We start from the raw sequence: 22,906 nt of genomic DNA, 5'->3' as shown, positions 1-22,906 counted from the left end.
TCACCTACCATAGATGTGGCATAAATGTACAACATTAGTGTGTGGTGGCAATTGCACATGGGAGACCACCAATAGGCTCAACTACTTCTGTGTCCACCTCTTAATAAAGCCCATACAGTGTATACTTCTATGCTCCTATTTAGTTGTGTTTTTGAAAACAATGTAACTTTATGTGAGATTGTGGCATAACACTTGGAGGTACTCTATGTGGAAGTGAAGAGTGTAAAATAGTAAATGTCCAGTCATGTGTTTGTTGTCCGCAGAAACCTAGAAGCACAATCTGAGCACATACTGTATTTGATAATCGGTCTCATTATCGGGTTTCCAGAAAATGTTTGGCTTACAGTTACCACTTTCCTTCCATGTTGGGAGGGAAATTATCCTGTATTCACTGGCTTTGTGGTTTTTAATCATAAGTTTTATCTTTTCAATAACCTGATAGAAATGAAGCGGCGCTTATTTTTTGTAATGACTGATTCTGATTGACAGGAGGAAGCCCAAAAATGGCCATTGTGCAGCATACATGGTTCCCAATAATTGATTATTTCCAAACAATCCCTTCCATTGCTACAGTATTTATCTCACTGGTATAGTATCTCTGTATACTGTCATATAATTGTGCTTGGCTGGACTGAACAGACAGTACAGTAAGAGGAAGAACTGTATTCGCCAATGCATTACAGTATTGCTATTGAGTAAATGCCAGTTATATACTCAGCTGCTGCACTCTAGGGGTGGTGGGCCCCCACGAGAGATAATAGCCCCTGTAAGTCAGGATCCCGACTGTTGGGATTTAAACAGTCAAGATTCCAACACCTATGGTGGCTACAGAGAGATTCCTGCAGGCAATGAAAGAGAAGAGAGAGATAAAGGCCCTTATTCATAGGAGCTGCTGGACAAGCAGGCCGATTCAGACCTGATCGCACAGCCACGAATTCACAGCAGCCAGTGTTTAGGTAGATGCCCCCACCCCTGCCTTGCAAATGAATGTGATTGCTATGAATTTGTTCAAAACCATTCATAAGCCACTCACCATCTAATGATTTCTACACTGGGCACCAGAAATCACAGGCTCAGAGTAGCCAGATACCTAAGTTGGATACACACCTAAATATTTATCTGTCCAATCTATCTGGTGGGAACAAAAATCTGGTAAAGTCTGGGAGCAAACGGCAATACTTTGCTCTCAAATGCTGCAAAATGGACATTTATTAATTGGAGTAAGTTTGTTAAATCATAGTAACATAGTAACATAGTAGGTAAGGCTGAAAAAAGACTTGCGTCCATCTAGTTCAACCTGGTATAGATATCCATTGCTGATTTGGTAGGTTCTGATATTTTATAGACAAATTATATTTCTTATTTGTATCCATGGATGTTTTTCTCCAGTAAATGTTTGTCCAACTTTGCCTTGAACGCATTTAATGAGCCAGCCATTACCACCTCTCTGGGAAGAGAGTTCCAGAGTTTGACTGTTCTGACCGTAAAGAAATTCTTTCTACTAGCTGAATGAAATCTTTTTTTCTTCTAATCTATACTCATGCCCTCGCGTCCTAGATTCCTTTCTAGTAGAAAATAGGGTGTGTGACAGTTCCTTATATTGGCCCTTGATATACTTGTACATGTTGAGCATGTCCCCCCTTAAACGTCTCTTTTCTAATGTAAATAGTCCCAAATTGCTTAATCTCTCCCCGTAGCTTAAATTCTCCATTCCCCTAATAAGCTTTGTTGCTCGCCTTTGGACTTTTTCTAATTCTATGATGTCCTTTTTATAGTGTGGGGCCCAGAACTGTACTCCGTACTCTAGGTGAGGTCTCACCAATGCTTTATATAGTGGCATAATTACCCTTGAGTCCCTAGTTTCCATTCCCCTCTTAATACATGCCAGAATTTTGTTGGCCTTTTTTGTAGCTACATTACAATGGGCACTACATCCTAGATTGCTGTCTATTTGGACTCCTAGATCCTTTTCAAGTATGGAATTACCCAGTTCCTCTCCGCTAAGGTTGTAACTTGCACACTGGTTGTGTCTCCCAAGGTGCATAACCTTACATTTATCTACATTGAACCTCATCTTCCATTTTTTTGCCCACTCATCTAGAATTGCAAGATCATTTTGAAGCATGGTGACATCTTCTGGTGATTTGATGACTTTGCTAAGTTTTGTATCGTCCGCAAAGATGGATACATTGCTGAGTAACCCTATCCCAATATCGTTAATAAAAATGTTAAACAAAATGGGCCCCAAAACCGAACCCTGGGGCACTCCACTTAGTACCGGTATCATATCTGATACGGCACTATTCACAACCACTCTTTGTTCTCTATTACATAGCCAATTCCCTACCCATCTGCAGATATTTTCACCCAATCCTAGGTTCTCCATTTTATTAATCAATCTCTTGTGTGGGACAGTATCAAATGCTTTAGCGAAATCTAGGAAAATCACATCTACAGCATTTCCATTATCGAGGTTTTTGCATGAACGATTTTTCACGAACCCATGTTGGTTAGTACTGAGTAGACGGTGATGATCTAAATATTCCTGGATACCATCCCTTAAAAATCCTTCAAATAGTTTACCCACAATTGATGTTAAACTAACGGGTCTGTAATTAGCGGGATCTTCCTTTTTTCCTTTTTTGAATATTGGCACTACCTCTGCTATTCTCCAATCTTTTGGTACTATACCTGACGATAGTGACTTGCTAAAGATATAATGTAGGGGGGTAGCTAGTTCATCCCTTAATTCCATTAATACCCTCGGATGAATCCCATCTGGCCCTGGTGACTTATTTGTTTTGAGTTTGCTTAGCCTCAGTATTATTTCCTTCGGCGTGAAATCCACAATGAGATCTGGCTTATTTGTCCCGTTTGTGGTAAATGTTCGTTCCACAGTCTGCTCTCCCTTAGTAAATACTGATGAGAAGAACTCATTTAACAGTTTTGCTTTTCCCTTGTCCTCAGTAACACTTTTTCCACTAGTATCAGTTAGTGGGCCTATGTTTTCCTTAATTAAACGTTTACTGTTTATGTATTTAAAAAACTTCTTTGGGTTGGTTTTGTTTTCAGTGGCTATGCACTCTTCATATAATATTTTAGCTGCTTTGATTACCCCTTTACAAGTTTTGTTTGATTCTTTGTATTTTGCGAACGCCTCCTCATTCAAGTTAAATCTTTGGGTTGGTTTTGCTTTCAGTGGCTATGCACTCTTCATATAATATTTTAGCTGCTTTGATTACCCCTTTACAAGTTTTGTTTGATTCTTTGTATTTTCAAGTACCCCCAACAGTACATTTTTTCCAGGCAACTCACCAGGTTCACAGGTTTACACATTATTTACTAACACATTTTAAATAATTTTCAGGTGGAGCTTATTATTTTATTTGGGATTCTGTGTGGAGATCTGGAAAACATGAACTTTTGGGGTTACTTGAAGAACGAGGTTGAGAACCAATGATCTAGGTCAGTGGTTCCCAAACTGTGTGCTGTGGCTCCCTGGGGTGCCTCGGGACACATGCAGGGGTGCCGCGGCTTGGTGGTCTAGGACCAACTCAAATTATTAATGGTTAATTATTTATGAGCAAAACCAGTGCTGGTAGCTGGCAATCATAGAATGTGTACCAACAGAAGCAAATCCTGCCCTTTACCACATAACTGCCACTAAGAATCGCATATAAACCTAAATCTAAATAAAAAAAATTGACCTAGGGGTGCCGTGAAAAAAAGTCTGATTCTCTAGGGTGCCGTGAATCAAAAAAGATTGGGAACCCCTGATCTAGGTCATCAAAATTTTTAGATGAACATCTCATTCCCACACTCCTTTCCATGGCCATCAAGCTAAGGGATGGCCAATGCGCCTCTTGGTACACTGTGAAGGTGAGCAGGTTGTAGTACTAAAGACATGATACATTATTTACCGCATCTGCCCTGATCCAAACTCTACCGCATCTTCCCATATCCACTCTCTGCACATGTTAAATCTGCCCCACCTGCAGTGCACATGGTTTTGCCCATTTTGAGAACAAATGTGTACTGCGATCAGATCTAAATAAGGGCCATTTCCCTAATACATTTCAGATGTATGGGTACCATTAGGGCAACTCCAGATCTTTTATAAATGAGCACCACAACCCTTCGACAAAATGAACTGTTTGACCATAGTTGTATGCTTATTTGTCTCCTCCGGCAGTCTTGCTACATTGATTCTTGTTTCAAATGTAATGTTCGGTATAAGAAGAGATCTGTTGAACATAAAAGTAATGTGGTGTGCCAAAAATGCCTTCTGAACATAGACTGGTACTGCATTGATAGTGATCCAGAATGCAGATGACCCAAAATCCCAGAATATTGCACCTAACCGGTTTGTTACTTTTTTAATTCTACATCTCTCATTCCTCTCCAAGATGCTAATATCTCTACAGATTGTGTTGTGGTGTGAAGATAAAAATGCAAGCAAAGTTTCGCACAAGGGTCAATCTGTTATCACTGATATTACATTATAATTCTATTATCCTTATTCACACCAGTTCAAAGGTTTTTTTTTTCCTGTGTTGTTTTTTTCTTTATGTCCTTTCAGAAACATGTTTTGCGTAATGTGGCATGAAAGAAGATATTCCTGGGATGTTCTGTAATTTTCTCCTGTAGAATGTCTTGTATTTTCCTTTTTGGGGCAGTTGTACCAGTAAAACACATTGGCACACCTATTACTTACTGTATGTGCAGCGATAGGGTTTTGGAATGCAGAAGCGCTCCCTTCCTTTATGTAATGAGTATGCTTCATCTATAATAACAACCGACTATATACATTTTGAGCCATCCACTTTGCAGTCAATGTCGGTGTTCTATGACTAAAGATAACTTGCTACCGCTCCAACGTACAGATGTGTGCAGAAGCCACTAAAGGAGCCCGTTAACCACACTGCATTTTGAACCTCATTTTACAGTGAACAGCTGCTTTGCCTTGTGATTGTGATGTTTAAATGATCCCCACGGTGCTTGAAAGACGGATGCTGATAGAAGCAGCAATTCATACCAGTTAGCCTTTATCAGAGACTAGCCCTGTTAACAGCATTCAGGGGGACACAAAAGAAACAGATCCATCATACTGAGAACATTGCCGTGCTCATTTAGAGTGAAAAGTGCATTGTAGAGAGCTATCCATTTACCGTACAAGGGGATTGCAGAGAGAGCGCTATAATGGTGACAAATTGCTACAATTCTAAAGGGCAGAAACAGATGTAAATATCCAAGTGTGCAGTGTTAGAGTAACCTACAGCTCGCATCTTTTTCTAGGCTTCATCTCTTATGAGCATTAAAGAAATGTTTGTTGCATCCTTTGATGTGCGGTGCGTTCCTTTCTCTGTATAGTTCTTTATATCGTTGTTATACTTTTTTCAATTGGTAGTAATTTAAGAAATTAGCTCCTTAGACGGATTGTAATAATGTGGAGGGGTAGTTTACTTCGGAGCTGGAGTTCCAAATTTCCTCATAAATGTAACCTTAATGGGGAAACGTATCAAACCTAGGAGAAAGATAAGGTGGAGAGAGATAAAGTACTGATTGTTTTTTACTTTCTCTTTCCACTAGATCTCTCTCCAAGCATTGATCAATCTCCCCCTAAGTGTACTCAGATCTTCATCTACCAATGTTCTCACACATGAGCATCAATAATGCCCCTTTCAGACCGCACTTTTAAAACGGTAAATTGCCGTTTTTTTACCGTTTTAAAACGGTAATGTGTGCGGTCTGAAAGGTCCAGTCCCACTTAACCGGTTAGAAAATGCCGTTTTTTCTAACCGGTTAAAATGCAGGGTCCTACCCGTTTCTGAACCGGTATTTTAGCGCAAAAATCAGCTCAGAAACGGTATTTAGGACCCAGCCAATGAGCTGGGTCCTAAATTCAGCACAGTGAATACTTAATGAGCGCTCATTAAGTATTCACAGCACTGGAGCCCCCCGCGCGCGTGTCGACACCCCCCGCGCGCGTGTCGACGCCCCCCGCGCGTGTCGACGGCCCCCCGCGTGTCGACCCCCCGCGCGTGTCGGCGCCCCCCCCCCCCCCCCCCGTGTCGACTTACCCCGTGCCGGTATCTCCGTTGTGGTTCCCGGCACTGCAGCTCAGTATGCTCGGAAAGCACTTATGAAAAAAGTGTCTTTCAGAAAATGGCTGCCCCCCATACGGAAGACAGTTTTTTTAAACAGGGTTTCCTATGGGGCAGCCATTTTCTGGAAGACACTTTTTTCATAAGTGCTTTCCGAGCATACTGAGCTGCAGTCCACAACGGAGGTACCGGCACGGGGTAAGTCGACACGGGGGGGGGGGGGGGCGACACGCGGGGTGGGGTGGGCGTCGACACGCGCGGGGGGCGTCGACATGCTCTCGGTCGACACGCGAGGGGGGGGGGAGCTGCACGGAGGGGAGGGCTGAAGGCTGCACTGGCTTTGACCCTGTATTTGGAAAGTTTCCAAAAACGGGTCTGCCAGTGTCAAAAAATCGGCACTTAAACGGTAATATACCGTTTAAGTGCTGCGGTGTGAAAGGGGTTTTATCTGGCAGACCCGTTTTTGGAAACGTTTCCAAATACAGGGTCAAAGCCAGTTATGCGGTCTGAAAGCAGCATTAGTAACAGTGGGAGATCCCTGGTGTAAGTGAGCTGAGGGCTACTGTGCATCGGGCATTTTCTACCATGTGACTAGGGTGTACCAGGAGACTGCACTTATTAACTGGTATACACCACTTGTATATTTGTGTGCCACTGAGTCTGTATATAAAGAACAGAGGAACTTGACATGTAAAATAAACCATGCATCATAGTATTTCATATATAGATTGAGACTCGATCACATACAAAAATTTACAAGTGTCACATATCCTGGTACGTTCTAGTCGCTTTGCAACGAAGATGCAATCTCCACAAAAAGATGCCCAACTCTAGCAAAGTGCAACAGGACCTGGGGGGAGTTTTCACCGGCAAAATCTGGTCTTTATCACACAAATTTGTGAATGTTGAATTCAGAGGACCTCAAAAAGAATTGATTGATGAAAAATGTAAAAAAATAAAATAAAAAAAATTCGAAAGATTTTCACCAGTAAACTGTCCGATAATGTGCTAATGGGAGCAATTGTTAGTAGCAATGAGTAGTACAATGAAGATCACTTGGCATATAATAATCCAGGAGGCCATTGCTTGCCTTTAGGCAAACACTCAATATGAATAGTGTGCATGGGAAGAACACACAGAATATGGGCCTGATTCAGTATGAATCGTATATTCTAAGATGCTTGCGAGAATTGCTGCTATAGACTACCTGAAATAGCTAGAAGCCTACCGGAAGAATGTTCTGTGGAGGTATGAGTGTAAAAGTCCTCAAAGCCAATGTGCTGGTTTCCATTAATAATGTTTGATAATGGGGAGGAATAAAAACATGACCATTACAAAAATGACAGAGATGAGGAACCATGCATAAGGTTAAACAACTATACAATCAGATGATTGAGCCGGTCTTGGTTTCCGAAATACTGGAGAGAGTGATCGGGGCTCCCCATTATTTAAGAAACCAGCATCGCTCTCTAGGACCAGTTCTGGTTTCAAAGATATGGTGGATAAAAAGAGTAGGCTCCCTGTATTTTGGAACCAGCACAGGCACCAACAGCCAGCAGAATCATGACACAACCCCAGAACACTTTTTATACAAGGTCCCCCGGCCGAATCATGAACACCTTGGCTGGTCATCCCTGGAAGGGTAATTGGGGGTTTGGGGATCCCTCCCAGGCTTAACCCTTCCAGCCTGCGGGGAACATATATGCACACACCCATTCACACATACATACCTACCTCCCCACACGCTCCCCCGCAGGTCTGTCCTCTTCTCCATTAGGGCTCCGGTGCGATAGTTCCCTTATTGATGACTAAGGATATGACCTAACAAATACCGAACGTGTTTGGATAAATCTGAGGAATAAACATAAAGTAGGTAGGTGACAAAGGGTCTAGAATCAGTGAAAAGAAACACAGGCATGACCAATGCAGTGATACAAGAGTGCGTTACAATTTCCACTAAATGTACAATTTCTTTGTGTCTGAAATGAATGCTTACTCTATTGCAAGAGGTGGATGTCTTCACAAGACCACAGATGGAGCATAGACTTGAGTCCTTGCCCTCTTTCTAAACTTACTCACCATTTATAAGGTAACACTTCATGAATGACTTTAAAAAGACTAAGTGGAAAGAATTGTTTCATCTTGATCAGATGTTACTGCGTGTGCTGCAGAAACCTTGTTCAGAAATCTCAAAAGGTTAGCGAAGTGGTCTTGTTGAAGTTTTCAGCAAGATGTTCCGTTACAGTTATAATTGGCTGATGAGGAGGCTTGGCCCTAACTAGAATGCCATTGTTCGATTTCCCAGCATTCCCACAGAAGACTTGTCACCGTTTCTGCTGGCTCTGTTGACAATTTTCTAAAAAGCAAACTCAAGGGAAATCATTATGCTCTTTACACGTCTTCTTCTGCAGCACAGAGTGATCCTGTGATATTTTAACACTGTTTTCCACTGCATGATGGCAGCTAGCTAAGGTTAAAGCAGAACAAGTCCCTCTGTTATTTTGTGACTGTATTTCAGCCACTGAAGAAGAAGAGATAACTGACAATTAAATGCCTGGGTTGTCAAAGTTGAAACATATGCAGCCAATCATTTTTGTCTGTAGGGAGCACAGTTTTGTGAGAATTATAAGGCAGAAAAAAAACCATAGGACGCAGTGGAATTTGTGCAATACAAGTAGAATAGTTGTCCTTTTGTAGAACTGTGTTCGTGGAATACAAATTATATTTCTATCTATGCCTTTAACTTTACATATAGTGGCATGATTCTTGTCTGAATGTTCATAACCTATATTTATCTGAGTGCATCTATATTAGAACTTGGTTCCGCGATTCACCAAGCATTTTACACTACTGGTTTATATTTATATACAGTAGTTGAATAACTCATAGCTGCTGACTGTGCCTTATTTAGAGGCAGTTGCAATGCCAATGATTTTGCAATTTTTTTGCTACTGCGTATACGGGGAAAAATCAATAGACATCAGAGGAGACATCAGAAAACTCTACATGTACGCAGGTGAGAACTTTTAAGTATCACCCATGCATTATATTTGATGTCTGATATCACAATGGAGATATAGATACTTTTATGTGAACGCGGGTTCAAATTTTAAAGTAAGTTCTGATTGTATTGTGCACCCTGCTGAGTCAGAGTTACCTAAGATATAAAGAAACCATTATGTGCACGTGCGGGTGAACCTATAAGTAAGTGTGGTACCGAGAGGTTTAACCGCTTATTTGATCACCTACAATCAAAAAGAAAATTATTCCAAGCGTTGGTTTTTCCTACTCCCTTTTTTTTAGCCATATCGTTTACCAGAGTATTGATGGTCTCTGCAGGAATACTCCAGCTGCATGTTATTTAATTAACTCCACAGGCACTAGTCTTGAAGTACTTTGTTTGCTGTATCTTTATGGTGCATGCATACCACAGTGTCCGCAGAGGCAGCTGTTGCATATGGAGTCGCTTGTAGTAGACATGGTGGTGGTGCACAATCATTGACGTTCTTGGACGGTGACTGGGAGGTGTCCAGCAGTGTTTTCTGGATAAAAAGACCTTCAGATCCACAGCCACAGAGGTCGCGTTTAGAGGAATTTCAGAAAGAAACATCCGATGGTGGATTATTCAGAACAAGCAGCTTCCAAAGAAGAAGTGAAGGATCGCTAATGTGATCCTTTTACTTTCTATACACAGGCTCCTTTTGGTGCACCTGTTTCTGTGTGTGTGTGTGTGTGTGTGTGTGTTTTAATACATTCAGGCGATCATTAATTTGTTATTGCCATCAATTGTAGCAATCAGAAATGATCATGATGGGGACTTGGACCCGATAATTAATAAATGTGCATCCATCTCTATAACTAGGCTGCAAAAGATATGTGAACACATTGTAAAGACAATAGTCTTGCGTTCACAGAGTGCAGAAAGTGAAACGCTGTACACTGCAAAATAACGCAACATACTGTATATATGAAAACTTGCACCTGGTGCCGTAAATTCCAGTTCTATGTCTAAGGGCAGTATTCAATGAGAAAAATTCTCCGTGTTTTATGGAGAATTTTTGCTTTTTTCGCCTTGGACGGAGCATTTTGCTCTCCAAAAGTGAACCACCCTATTCAATGTGAAATATTCGCCGTCTTTCTAAGTGATTTTCGCCGTCTCTCTCAGTGTAGAAAATAGGAATTTGGTACTTACCGATAATTCCCTTTCTCCGAATCCGAAGGGGACACTGAAGTACTACGCTGGGGATAGTGTGGTGTTATGGAGGAGTTGGCACTTTAAGAACTTGAAGTGTGGTGTGGCTCCTCCCCCTCTATCCCCCCCTCAGACTCCAGTCTTAGTTACTGTGCCCGAGAGGAGAAAAGAGACCAGGAAACCTCTGACAGAGAGAGAGAGAGAGTGAAAACAAGACACCGAATTAAACATAAGTCACATACAGACCATCGCATGCAACACATCCTGGCCACATGCGACCTGTAAAAACCCCTCCCTTACCAGAAGACCAGTGCCGGGAGGGCGTTCAGTGTCCCCTTCGGATTCGGAGAAAGGGAATTATCGGTAAGTACCAAATTCCTATTTTCTCCTTCATCCTCTGGGGACACTGAAGTACTACGCTGGGGACGTCCCAAAGCCATCCCCACGGGCGGGAAGGCGCTGGGCATCCTGAAGCACCGCGCGGCCAAACCTAGTAGAGGAGGCCGCGAAGGTGTCAAACCTATAAAACTTAATAAAGGTATTGGGCCCAGACCAAGTGGCTGCCCTACATACCTGAGAAAGAGACACCCCTCTGGCCGCCGCCCAAGAAGGTCCCACCGAACTGGTGGAATGAGCCGAAACTCTAGTAGGCGGAGGCCGGGAGGCCTGAACATAAGCTTGTTTAATGGTTAGGCAAATCCACCTGGCCAAAGTTTGCTTGGTAGCCGGCCAACCACGCTTCGCAGAACAGTATAGGACAAACAGAGAATCCGACTTCCTGAGATCCCTGGTTCTGTCCACATAAACCTGCAAAGTTCGGACCACATCCAATGACGCGAACTCTCCTGTCAAGGCCGGAACCACGATTGGCTGGTTAAGATGATAAGCAGTCACCACCTTTGGCAGGTAATCTAACCGAGTCCGGAGTTCCGCCCTATCTGAGTGGAAAACTAAATACGGTGAACGACATGAGAGCGCACTGAGGTCAGACACTCGTCGAGCCGATGCCAAGGCCAGCAGGAGCACCGTCTTCCAGGTGAGCAAACGTAAATCAATAGATTCCAAAGGTTCAAACACCTCAGACCTGAGATAATCCAGCACCAAGGGAAGATCCCAAGGTTCCTCCGGAGGTCTTACCGGAGGCTGCAGCCTGAGAACCCCATTTAAGAAGGTTTGTATTTCCGGCATCAAAGCTATGCGTCGATGAAAAAATACCGACAAGGCGGACACCTGAACCTTAAGGGACCCTAAACGAAGGCCCGCCTCAAATCCTGATTGCAGAAACCTCAACAATCGGGACAAACAAAAAACAGCTGTAGGACACTTGTGTCGTTCACACCACGACACATAAGCCTTCCAAATTCTATAATAATGCCGGGAAGTAACCTCCTTCCTGGCTCTCATCATTGTGGGAATGACCTCCTTAGGTACCCCACGTCTACTCAGCAGCTCGGCCTCAACAGCCACGCCGTCAAACGCAGCTGCCGTAACCCTTGGTAGACGAATGGTCCCTGCTGCAACAGATCTTCTCTTTGAGGCAGTTGCCAGGGTTGATCTATCAGGAGCCCCTGAAGATCGGCAAACCAAGGCCGACGAGGCCAATTTGGAGCTATGAGAATCACAGTCGCCTTCTCGCGCTTGATCCGTTTGAGTACCAACTGAATCAAGGGTAACGGAGGAAATACATAGATTAGATGGTAATCCCACTCTGCGGTCAGAGCATCCGTCGCCACCGCCTCCGGATCTCGTGACCTGGAACAATACTGAGCCACTTTGCAATTCCGCTTGGATGCCATCATGTCTATTTGGGGTAACCCCCAACGAAGGACAATCTGGCCAAACACATCCGGATGCAGGGCCCACTCCCCTGGGTGCACATCCTGGCGACTTAAGTAGTCCACTTCCCAATTGTCCACCCCTGGAATGAACACCGCAGAGAAAGCCAGAGAATTCCTCTCCGCCCACTGTAGGATCGGGCGTACCTCCTGCATAGCCGCCCGACTGCGTGTTCCACCCTGTCTGTTGATATATGCCACAGCGGTGGCATTGTCCGACTGAATTCGGATCGGCTTCCCTCTGATGAACCAATCCGCATTGAGTAGCGCCAGGCGGATCGCTCGAATCTCCAGAATATTTATTGGAAGACTTGATTCCTGCGGGGACCAACGGCCCTGAAAGTGACGTCCCATCACAACCGCCCCCCAGCCCCTTAGGCTGGCATCCGTCGTGATGATAGTCCACTCCCAGACTCCGAACCGACGCCCCTCCAAAAGATTGGCAGTCTGGAGCCACCACTGAAGAGACAGACGACTGCAGGGTGATAGAATTACCGTCCTGTGCATGTGGACATGCGACCCCGACCACTGCCTCAGCAGATCGAGTTGAAACGTCCTGGAATGGAAACGGCCGAAAGGCAGAGCCTCGAAGGAGGCGACCATCTTGCCTAGCAACCGAATGCAAAGGTGCACTGACACCCTCTGAGGACGAAGAACTTGCTTCACCAAGTCCTGGAGCGAGGCAATTTTCTCCAGAGGAAGGAACACCCTCTGTACTTCTGTGTCCAGAATCAATCCAAGAAATAAAATCCTTTGGGAAGGAACCATCTGGGATTTCCCATAATTTAGAATCCAGCCATGCTGAATCAAAGTTTGACAAGTCACGTGAAGCGCCTGTTCCAGCTGACTTTTGGAACCGGCTTTGATCAATAGATCGTCCAGGTACGGAACAATCTTGACTCCTAGTGTGTGGAGAAAAGCAACCATGACCGCCATTACTTTGGTGAACAGGTGAGGCGCCGATGACAGGCCAAAGGGCAGTGCCCGAAATTGAAAATGCTGGTCTTTGATTGCGAATCGAAGGAACCTCTGGTGCAAGTCGTAAATGGGAACATGCAGATAGGCATCCTTGATGTCCAAGGATGCCAAGTATTCCCCCGGTTCCAGACCTGCCACTACCGAGCGTAGCGACTCCATTTTGAACCTGTGGTACATAATGTACTCGTTCAACTTCTTTAAATTTAAGATCGGCCTTACCGACCCGTCTGGTTTTGGAACCAGGAAAAGACGGGAATAAAACCCTTCCTTGCGTTGATCGGTCGGGACGGGCATTACCACCCCGGCTGATAGCAGCCGCTGAACTGCTTGAAGCAGTAACTGAGAATCTTTTTCCCCATGCGGAAGACCCATCGTGAAAAACTGTTGAGGAGGAGAACCGGCAAATTCTAGTTTGTATCCCCGAGACACCACTGAGAGAACCCACTTGTCCTTGCAGGACTTTTCCCAGGCCTGCCGGAAATCCAGAAGCCGCGCTCCTACTCTGGGATCCCCCAGGTAGGAGGGAAAGGCGTCATGCCGCGGGTTTCTCTGGCTGCTTGGCGTCTGCACGACGGGAGCCAGGGTTTGCGGAGGAGGTGGCGCCGCCAAAGCCTCTACCTCTACCACGGGACGAGGTAAAGGAACCTCTAGATTTACCTCTAAATTTTGGTGCACCTCGAAAGGAGCGAAAAGCCGGTCCTTGGTAAGGCTTTTTAGGAGGAGGTGCCGAGGAAGGGAGGAAGGTAGATTTCCCCCCTGTCGCCTGAGCAATTAACCTATCCAGCTCTGGCCCAAAGAGAACATCCCCCGTAAAGGGAAGAGCCTCCACTGCTTTCTTAATGTCCGCCTCCGCCAGCCAGGACTTAAGCCACAAGGACCGTCTGGCTGTAATTGACAGAGCCGAAATTCTCGCCACCAGCGCAGCCGAATCCCTGGCAGCCTCTCCTATGTACGCCGCGGATTCCCGCATTTGATCAGCCAACTGAGCGAACTCCTCAGGAGGCCTCTGCTCCTCCAAGCCCTTGGACAAATCCTCTGCCCATTTCTCCATGGCCCTACTGACCCAGGAGATAACAAAAATAGGACGCAAAGAGACACCTGCCGTTGAAAAGATATGCTTAAGCCCCGCCTCCAAACGCCTATCTGGAGCCTCCTTCAGGGCCACCGCTCCCGGGATGGGAAGAGCTGCTTTCTTTGAAAGCTTAGAGACAGAAGCGTCCGCTAACGGCGGGTTCTCCCATTTCGCCCTGGCTTCAGGAGCAAAGGGGTACGACGCCTTAAAGCGCCTGGACAACTGAAACTTTTTCTCCGGTGCCTTCCAAATGTCCAACAGAGGCTTCTCCAACTCTATGGACTCAGGAAAAGTTACCGCAGCCTTAACTGGACGGCCAAAAATAGAAACCGGAGCAGGTGATTCTTCCTCAGCCACATTAAGGGTCACCTTAATAGCCTGAATCAAGGCCTCTAAGCCTTGAGCCTCATCCTGAACACCTTGCTCCTCATCCACCGGAGCAAAGGTATCATCCAGCACCTGACACTCCCCCTCCTCTAAAGGATTAACCTCTTCCTCATCTGAAGTGTCAATCCTCAAAAGCAAAGGGACACCCCTTTTTTTAGGTGGAGGAGGAACGCTGGCCTGTGGAGGCATAACGGTGGATTGTACCAGCGAATCCACTGACCTAATCAAATCTCTGGCCCAAGAAGGCTCAGCAGAAGCCATAGTAGACAGATGAGAGTGCAAAATCTCCCTGTCCCTACGAGACGCTGCCAGCTCAGAAGCTAAGGTAGCTAACACACTTGTAACTCCTTCAGCATTAAAGAGAGCAGCTGGCTGTTGAACAGCCCCTCCTTTATAGCAATCCTTACACAGTGACACACCTTTCACATGCTGTGTAAATTGCTGGTTACACTGAGTGCAAGTGAACAGCTTCTGAGAAGCCTTAGAGCTAGAAGCTTTTGCTGCCATAATGCAAAACAGTACAAACACTTCCCACTCAGCACACGCTAACACACCCACACAGGTAGCAGTGTAAACCCAGCAGGTAAAAGGAGGAAATACAATAGGGGGAGAGTAGCTCACCTTCCCCGAATTAGGCCCACCTGAACACTCCAAGCGGGGACTCCTAAAAGGAGAACCCCTTCACTCACCCAGCGCAGTGACACAGTCTGTCCAGTCTGGGTGAAACGCCTTGCTGTCCTGTAGCAGAAGAATCCGATGAGACACAGCAAGCAGAGGAAGGCAGCGTGGGCAGAGAGGCAGCGTTTGCCGCGCTGAGGATCTTTAAGGCGGAGGAGACGCCCATGACACGCCTCCTCCTTCCTCCGTCCCAGCGCGCGCTGAGACACAATCTGCCCCTCAGCTGGACCAGCGCGCGACTCTGGTCCAGCAGTCACCCGGCGCACAGCGCCTTGCGTCCTGATCCCTCCGGCGGGTGACATAGCCGACGGAGCGGTAACACAAGCCGCGAGCAGCTGTGGCGGCTCCCCCGCATCTAACATGCAGGCGGCTGAGGTCAGCAGCGTGCGCCGCACGCAGAGCCGCTCTGACCTCCCGGAGAGCTTGTATACACTGCAGGCAGCCAGTTTCTAACACCCAGGCTGCCTGCACACTTCATAATAAACAAAAAATAAATAAATAAGGACAAACAGAGACTCCTGCGGGAGCCTCTTGCCCAGGGATCCTACTCCTCCGGGCACTAAACTAAGACTGGAGTCTGAGGGGGGGATAGAGGGGGAGGAGCCACACCACACTTCAAGTTCTTAAAGTGCCAACTCCTCCATAACACCACACTATCCCCAGCGTAGTACTTCAGTGTCCCCAGAGGATGAATGAGAAATTCTCCATCTTTTGATGGAGAGCTGGAATGTGAACTTTTAATCTAAAAGGGTTTTTTTTTTTAATTTTGGTGTCAAAAAATCAGGTTTTTTTTTCTGTGAAGGGGCATGTTATTTTTATTCATGTGCTTATAGCACATGAATATATATTTAATTAAAAAATATATATTTTTTTTAATTTATTTTTTTTTTTTTACACAGTGCAGCCAGCAGGGGGCCGGAGCGCTCGAGCCGCTCATTAGATATTCATATATTCACTGCACCCGATCGTTAATATGCACGAACGGGTGCAGTGAATACTGGGTCCCCCGCTGGCTATAGGGGGGGCAGCCTGTGCTGCCTGGGTCCCGGGGGGGCCCCCTACCCTCCACATATGTTCTGGGGCATCCAGGGAGACTTTAATCTCCCTGGATGCCACCGTCCCACGGCTCCCTGTCAGCTCCCTGCCGCGGACGCTCGTCCGCTGCAGGGGTTAAGACTCGCCGCGAGTCTTAAATACGTTGAATAGTGGGAGCAGGAGGCTCCGGAACACGGAGAGTGCATGGCGAGAGAAAAAATCTCTCGCCATGCACAGAGAATTTTCTTCATTGAATACTGCCCTAACACAGGGCAACTGTCTTAGAAACACCCGACTATAGTTATGAAATATAGTAAGAATTATACAACACTCTTTAAAAATCATCTTAATAAATAATACATTTCATTCAAAACAAATTAATAATGAAATATATTTTTACTTCATATCTTATAAACTCTTGTTATTACCGATCTTGAAGTACAGCAGTTGCGTATTCGGTTAACTTGGCCTCTGTCGTATGCCTTTTTCCTATTTTTGGGTGGGGAGGGTGTTTATTTTCTGTCTCTAAGTTACAGCCACCATCATAAGGTATCCGGTCCCAATACAGATGGAGCCCCTCTCAACTATCTTCCTTAGGTCTTGGCTCTCCATGGCTATCCTATTGTTCTCAGCAGCAACACAATACATAGAACAATACAGTAGGGGATTTGCAGAGTAATCCTATTACTTAATCCTATTAAAGGGCTAGATGAGGACGGCTCCATCTGTATGTCAAAATGCACAAGGTTGACATAGACAAAGGCTGGGCATAAGCAAAAAGTCAACGGTTAACGTATTTGGACTCCATGATAAAATCTACAAATTGACGCCAAAAAACGAATTTTTTCATGTCTCGTCCATTTGGCGTTGACCTATTGACTGTCAGCCGAAACACTGTCGGCACTTTATACAATAACCCTTAATAATATCACATAAAGCGCCTTCATGTTAATTTAGGGAAATATCAGTCCTTCGCTCTCTATGACCTGACAATGAGATTGGTGGCCTGTCCTTTGTCATTATCAAATATACTATAGATGTGAGCAGTGCATCGTAGCCTGATCTGTCAAACTAAACAAACAACTCACATTGTTAACATTTCCTAAATCTTGCATTAATAAAACCAGAGTAAGTCTCTGAAACCACAGGAGATTTCCTCTTTCTCAGAGCAATGATGGATTAGATTCCTTCAAGGCTGAGTAATGAAATAGCCTCAACTATTGAAATGGAAAATGTTCTCTTTATTTTTGCTTTCACTTAAATAGAAACATGATATAATCTATTCAGTGACACCAAAATGGCTAAAATTTGGGCTTATACTTTATTCTAATAATTTTTTATAATAATAATCTATATAATAAATTGAAGAGTGTGTGTGTGTGTGTGTGTGCGTGTCTGTTGCATTGCGGACACACCGTGGCACTCAGAGCCACCAAATTCATCAATAAGATAAATCTGGACCCGGTCCGGGTAGCGTCACGTGGCCCGGCCCCTGACATGCTCTCACACTCAGGGGCTGCCCCACTGTTTGGTAGAGATGCCCTGTGCATGCACTTTACAGATCTCCAGACATAAGAGACTGCTGCAGCAACTCTGTGGCGGAAGTGGTGGGGAGAGCGGCAGTTGCAGTGAGCGATTAATATTTAATTAATTATGGCGCTGTAAGTAAGGCCCACCTAGGTCTCCACGCACTCAGCGCCTGTAATTACATACCCTAGAAACTGTGCCATTGAAATACAGAATGGAGATGTGACCATGCCCCTTTCTGATTTTTTACCGATTTCTGACCCTCCGATGTTGGAAATACCTTCCAACATTGGAGGGTCAGAAATCGGTAAAAAATCAGAAAGGGGCATGGTCACATCTCCATTCTGTATTTCAATGGCACAGTTTCTAGGGTATGTAATTACAGGCGCTGAGTAATAGGTGCTAAATCTCAGGAGTGGATGTGGTATTCATCAACACACACAAGCTATCAAGTCAGGAGCTGTGTATTTCAAACAACAACACCATACCTGATTTCATTGCTGTCATTGAGTATCAATGCTGTCATTGAGTATCAATGCTGTCATTGAGTATCAATGCAAACACATTCTAGCATTATGGTGGAAGCTTTAACAAATTACAATCTTAGGTCTTTGGCACAGCATTAGATGAAATTTTACAGCTATTTTGGAAATGAAAAAAAAAAACCAAGGTTTTCACGGGCAATTCCGGGTGGGTCAGCTTGTAGTTCATATTTTTGTTTTATGTCGTAAAGAAAGAAAGCTATGAGAAGTAAAAAATTATTTAACTTTATATACAGGTTGAATATCCCTTATCCGAATATCCGTTATTCGAATTATTCCGAAAACCATACATTCCAGAAAGTGGGGAAAAAAATGGGTACTTGTGTAGTTTCATGGCGCCGTGCTACTTCCGGGTTCTACGCTCGCCACAAACTATGTTAAAAAAAAGTAACTTAACTCCATGCCAACATGGATAGTTCATACCTCCACTATCCATGTTGGCATGGAGTTGATTTTAAATAGCGTGGCGAGTGTAACGAGCCACCGAGCCCGCAGCATGGGCGAGCGAAGCGAGCCCCGCAAGGGGACTCAGACGCACGTGAAACTACACAAGTACCAAAACAATGTACCATATGTAGTGGCATGCGATGCGATTTTACCATGTTTTTATGCATTTTTGATAAAAATCACATGCGATCGCATGCGATCTCATGCAATGCGATGTCATTTTTCACTGAAATTATGGACATGAGTTGAAATCATGTAAAATGCACCCCAAATGTCATTTTTCACACTGTACCACCCCCACTATCAACACCAACCCGAAGCGTGGGAGCGCAGCGGTACGCGTCCTACGACCTTTTCATACCCCCACTATCCACGTCGGTGTGGAGTTGAGAATAGAAAGTGTGGCGAGCGGACGCGGATACCTTCACAGGTATCCGTGTCCCCTCGCGGGCTTCACAGGTATCCGTGTCCGTGATTTCAACTCATGTCCATAATTTTAGTGATAAATGACATTGCATCGCATGCGATCACATGCGATGTGATTTTTCCCTGTACGAAACCCATCGTGGGAGCTGTGATACTACACAAGTACCATGTTTTTTTGCTAAAAACTTACTGGGGACATTTGTAACAGCACTACTGAGGACATGATATGTAACTGGCACTATATATGTACAAGAAAATTATTGCTTGGCATTTAAATTCAGTATCTGAGATAGGACACAAAGTTTGTTTCATGTTTTGAAACCTTGTTTTTTGAACAAATAAAATATATTTGTGTGTATTGCATGTGTCTGATGGGTTTATACAGCATAAATGCAAGATACTTCAAAATACATCATTGGAATATTAAAATATTCTGAAATACGGAATAATCTGTTATCCAAAATTATCCTGGTCCCGAGCATACTCAACCTGTATTAACTTTATAGATTATATTTAATTTAACTGAGATTTGTTTTTAACCATAATAGACAAATTGATTTTAAGTTTTAAAATATGTTTATTTCAGACTGTAATATATGAAAATGAAGAACTCCCAAAAATATTTCTTGATTTTCTAAATGTTCGCCATTTACCATCACTGCCAAAGGCTGAGAGTTGTGGGTAAGTAACTAAAATGTTCTTATTGTTACACTTTTATTGTTTGCAATAGTTATTCATTGATTTGATTTAATTTATTCACCTGTTATTATACTAATCATTCAACTGACAGGGAAAACCTTTTTTTTCCACTCTAACTGTGAAAGTGAAATGATATAAAAAGAAAGAAAGAAAAAAAACAGATTTACTGCCATTTGCCATATTTGTCTAGATTCACTGTGGGTCTAATAGTTCCATTGCACACTTCAGTCCCCTTTTTCCCATTTGACCTGTGCGAAAAAATATATATTTTGGTACTTGTGTCGGCCACTGTAGTCAGCGTCCCTATCAGATATGTGTTCCTGAAACGGATTCAGTATTGAATCCCGGCGGTCGGGATCCCGGCGTTCAGAATCCCGACGCCGGAATCCCGACAGCCGAAATGCCGACAAGGGGGGGACGTGGATCGCCCCCCCTTGCGGGCTCGCTGCGCTCGCCACGCAGCGGGCCCGGTGCCTCGCTACGCTCGGCACACTAATTTATTCTCCCTCCAGGGGTGTCGTGGACACCCCAGGAGGGAGAAAGTGTCGGCATTTCGGCGGTCGGGATTCCGGCGTCGGGATTCTGAACGCCGGGATCCCGACCGCCGGGATCTTAACTGCATCCCCCTGAAACACTGCCACTAACCACGGCAGCCCGAAGCGTGGCGAGCGGACGCATTACGCGTCCCCCCGACCTGTTCATACCCCCACTATCCACATTGGCGTGGAGTTGATTTTATAAAGTGTGGCGAGGGGACGAAGAATACATGTAAAGTAATCCGCGTCCCCTCGCGGGGCTCTCTGCACTCGCCACACTTTATAAAATCAACTCCACACCGAAGTAAATAGTGGGGGTATGAACAGGTCGGGGGGATGCGTAACACGTCCTCTCACGGAGCTGGTTGCGCTCGCCACTCTTCGGGCTGGCGTGGATAGTGGGGGTTTGAAAAGGAGGCTCTCCCTGAAGCGGACACGAGCAGGGTTGCCGTACCCTGCTGCAATAATTACTGAGACGCAGGAGCATCTGAGACTCACCTGCATCTCAGACAGCTGGAGCGCCTCTTCGCCGGCGCCCACATGATCCGCTCTCCACCGGTGTCAGCCAGCGGAGAGGATCTGGCGGTTACCAGTGCTGTGTGAGAGGCGCTCACTAGGCTTGCCATGGACGCCGGGGACAGCGTAGCTTAGCCTACGCTGAAAACGTACCATAGCTGGGCACCGTGCTATTACACAAGTACCTATATTTTTGTCAAAGTAATACATTGATATTCGATTGGATTTAAATTTACTGTATATAGGAAGTTAAGATAACAAGACCTCTCACTTGTAATGTTCTTGTCTAATTTCCTGCCAGGCCATAGCAGGCAGACGACCGCTTCCTCTCACTTAGACCGTATCGCATATCAGTTCCTACATTACTTGTAAGATGGCGAGGCTGATAGATACATGGTTAAACATCTAGATGCATTCTCTCGCTATATGAGGAAAATACGTAAGGATATTGCTGATATTAAATGGAAATATATGAAATCAAATGTAAATACGTATGCATTGAATATCACTGTTTTGAAAAGGAAGTGAAAATTATTCTCTCTGGTATATTGAGAGTGTAAATGTCATGGGAAGTATTTCCAAATGTAAATGTAATTATGTAAATGAAGTATGAAAGAAATGGAAAAAAAAAAAAGAGAAAAGAAATAATAAAGAATAAAAAAAAAAAAACAACATCTAGATGCATAGTGCCATCAGATTTCTGCATCTTAAGGGCACATCAGCGGCTGAAATTCATCACCAGCTTGTCAAAATGCAGTGTTAATATCATTTTGGGTTTGGTTCTCTGTCTTTGATGACAGCAGGACATTTTTTTCCCCATCCAAGGTCCCCCACCCCTCCTCAATGTCTCTACCACTGTTGACAACACTATCATCTCCCCTGTTCCCCAACTCCACTGCTTGGGCATCACTCTTGATTACTCCCTCTCCTTCTGGTTCAATCCAGTCAGTTTTTGCTATGCTACATCAGTCATATCAAGCCGTTCCACTCCCAAGGTGCGACTAAATTTATTATTTACCCGCTGGTCATCTCATGGCAACAATATTCTCACTGGCTTCCATCTCACTCCCCTCTGATCTGTTCTCAACTCTGCAGCTAGGCTTAAATTCTTCTCCTGCCACTTCATCAAAATCTGCACTGGCTCCTATTGCCCTAAAGAATCCTCTTCAAACTCCTCACTTTAATATACAAGGCCCTCTAAAAAAAATAATCTCCCTGCATACTACCTCCTGCCCTCTCTGGTCAACACTGTTCACTGCATGCCATTCCAAGATTTAGACCATGTTGCCCCTCTTTGCAAGCACCCATGCTCTATTAGACTCGCTCCCTGACCTTGCAAAGCTTCAACCAGGCAATGAAAACCCACCCGTTCATGTAGATGATGCAAAGATGGAAAAACACAAGGTTCAGGCATAGTTGCTAGTTTTCTGGCTTCCTCTGCCAGGTTGGCACAGAGGTGACCAAGGAAAATCCAAATGGCAAAGACGTAAAGGATTTGGGAAGCTGGGACTGAGGGGTAGTAGATCATGCATCAAATCAGTAGAGTGTGAATGGTGTTTTAGGGTACAGCCAATATACACCCAATATATTGTGAGTGGATCTTCAAGTGGGTACACCCTATATGTCTGTGTACTACACTGTTCACAGCCATAAAGCAACAACCCTGCAGCACAGCCGAAGGCTGACATATCTGCTGATATATTGGCACATTTGGCTGTGTGTTTGGACTACCTGTACACTTGCTGCAGGGACTGTCGTCAAAGTTGGACAGGCGAATACAAATGCTTGCTGGTTCAGCTGTGATGTGAAACTGTGTCAAGCTTCCGATTGGGAAGTGTATCTGCTTACCTGAATTGTTGCGTTGGAGGTTCCGCCGTCAAGTAAGCCTGGTGTGTACACTGCTTTAGATTTCAAATGTTTTTTAATGTATAA

At 44.7% G+C, this 22,906-nt stretch overlaps 1 protein-coding gene across 1 annotated transcript in view; it reads left to right on the top strand.

Annotated features, from left to right (window-relative positions):
• SNX24 (sorting nexin 24) overlaps positions 1 to 22,906 on the top strand; it is a 126,968-nt gene that overhangs the window by 95,126 nt on the left and 8,936 nt on the right. The window contains exon 4 of the mRNA XM_083151585.1: positions 19,810 to 19,904. Within this exon, the coding sequence (XP_083007711.1) occupies positions 19,810 to 19,904 (95 nt within the window). The remainder of the gene's footprint in view (positions 1 to 19,809; positions 19,905 to 22,906) is intronic.

Source organism: Crinia signifera, chromosome 1 (genome assembly GCF_055691185.1).
Source record: "Crinia signifera chromosome 1, ASM5569118v1, whole genome shotgun sequence".
Classification (NCBI taxonomy): domain Eukaryota; kingdom Metazoa; phylum Chordata; class Amphibia; order Anura; family Myobatrachidae; genus Crinia; species Crinia signifera.
Note: the sequence above shows the minus strand (reverse complement) of the source record. Positions and strands in the feature narration are given on the sequence as shown.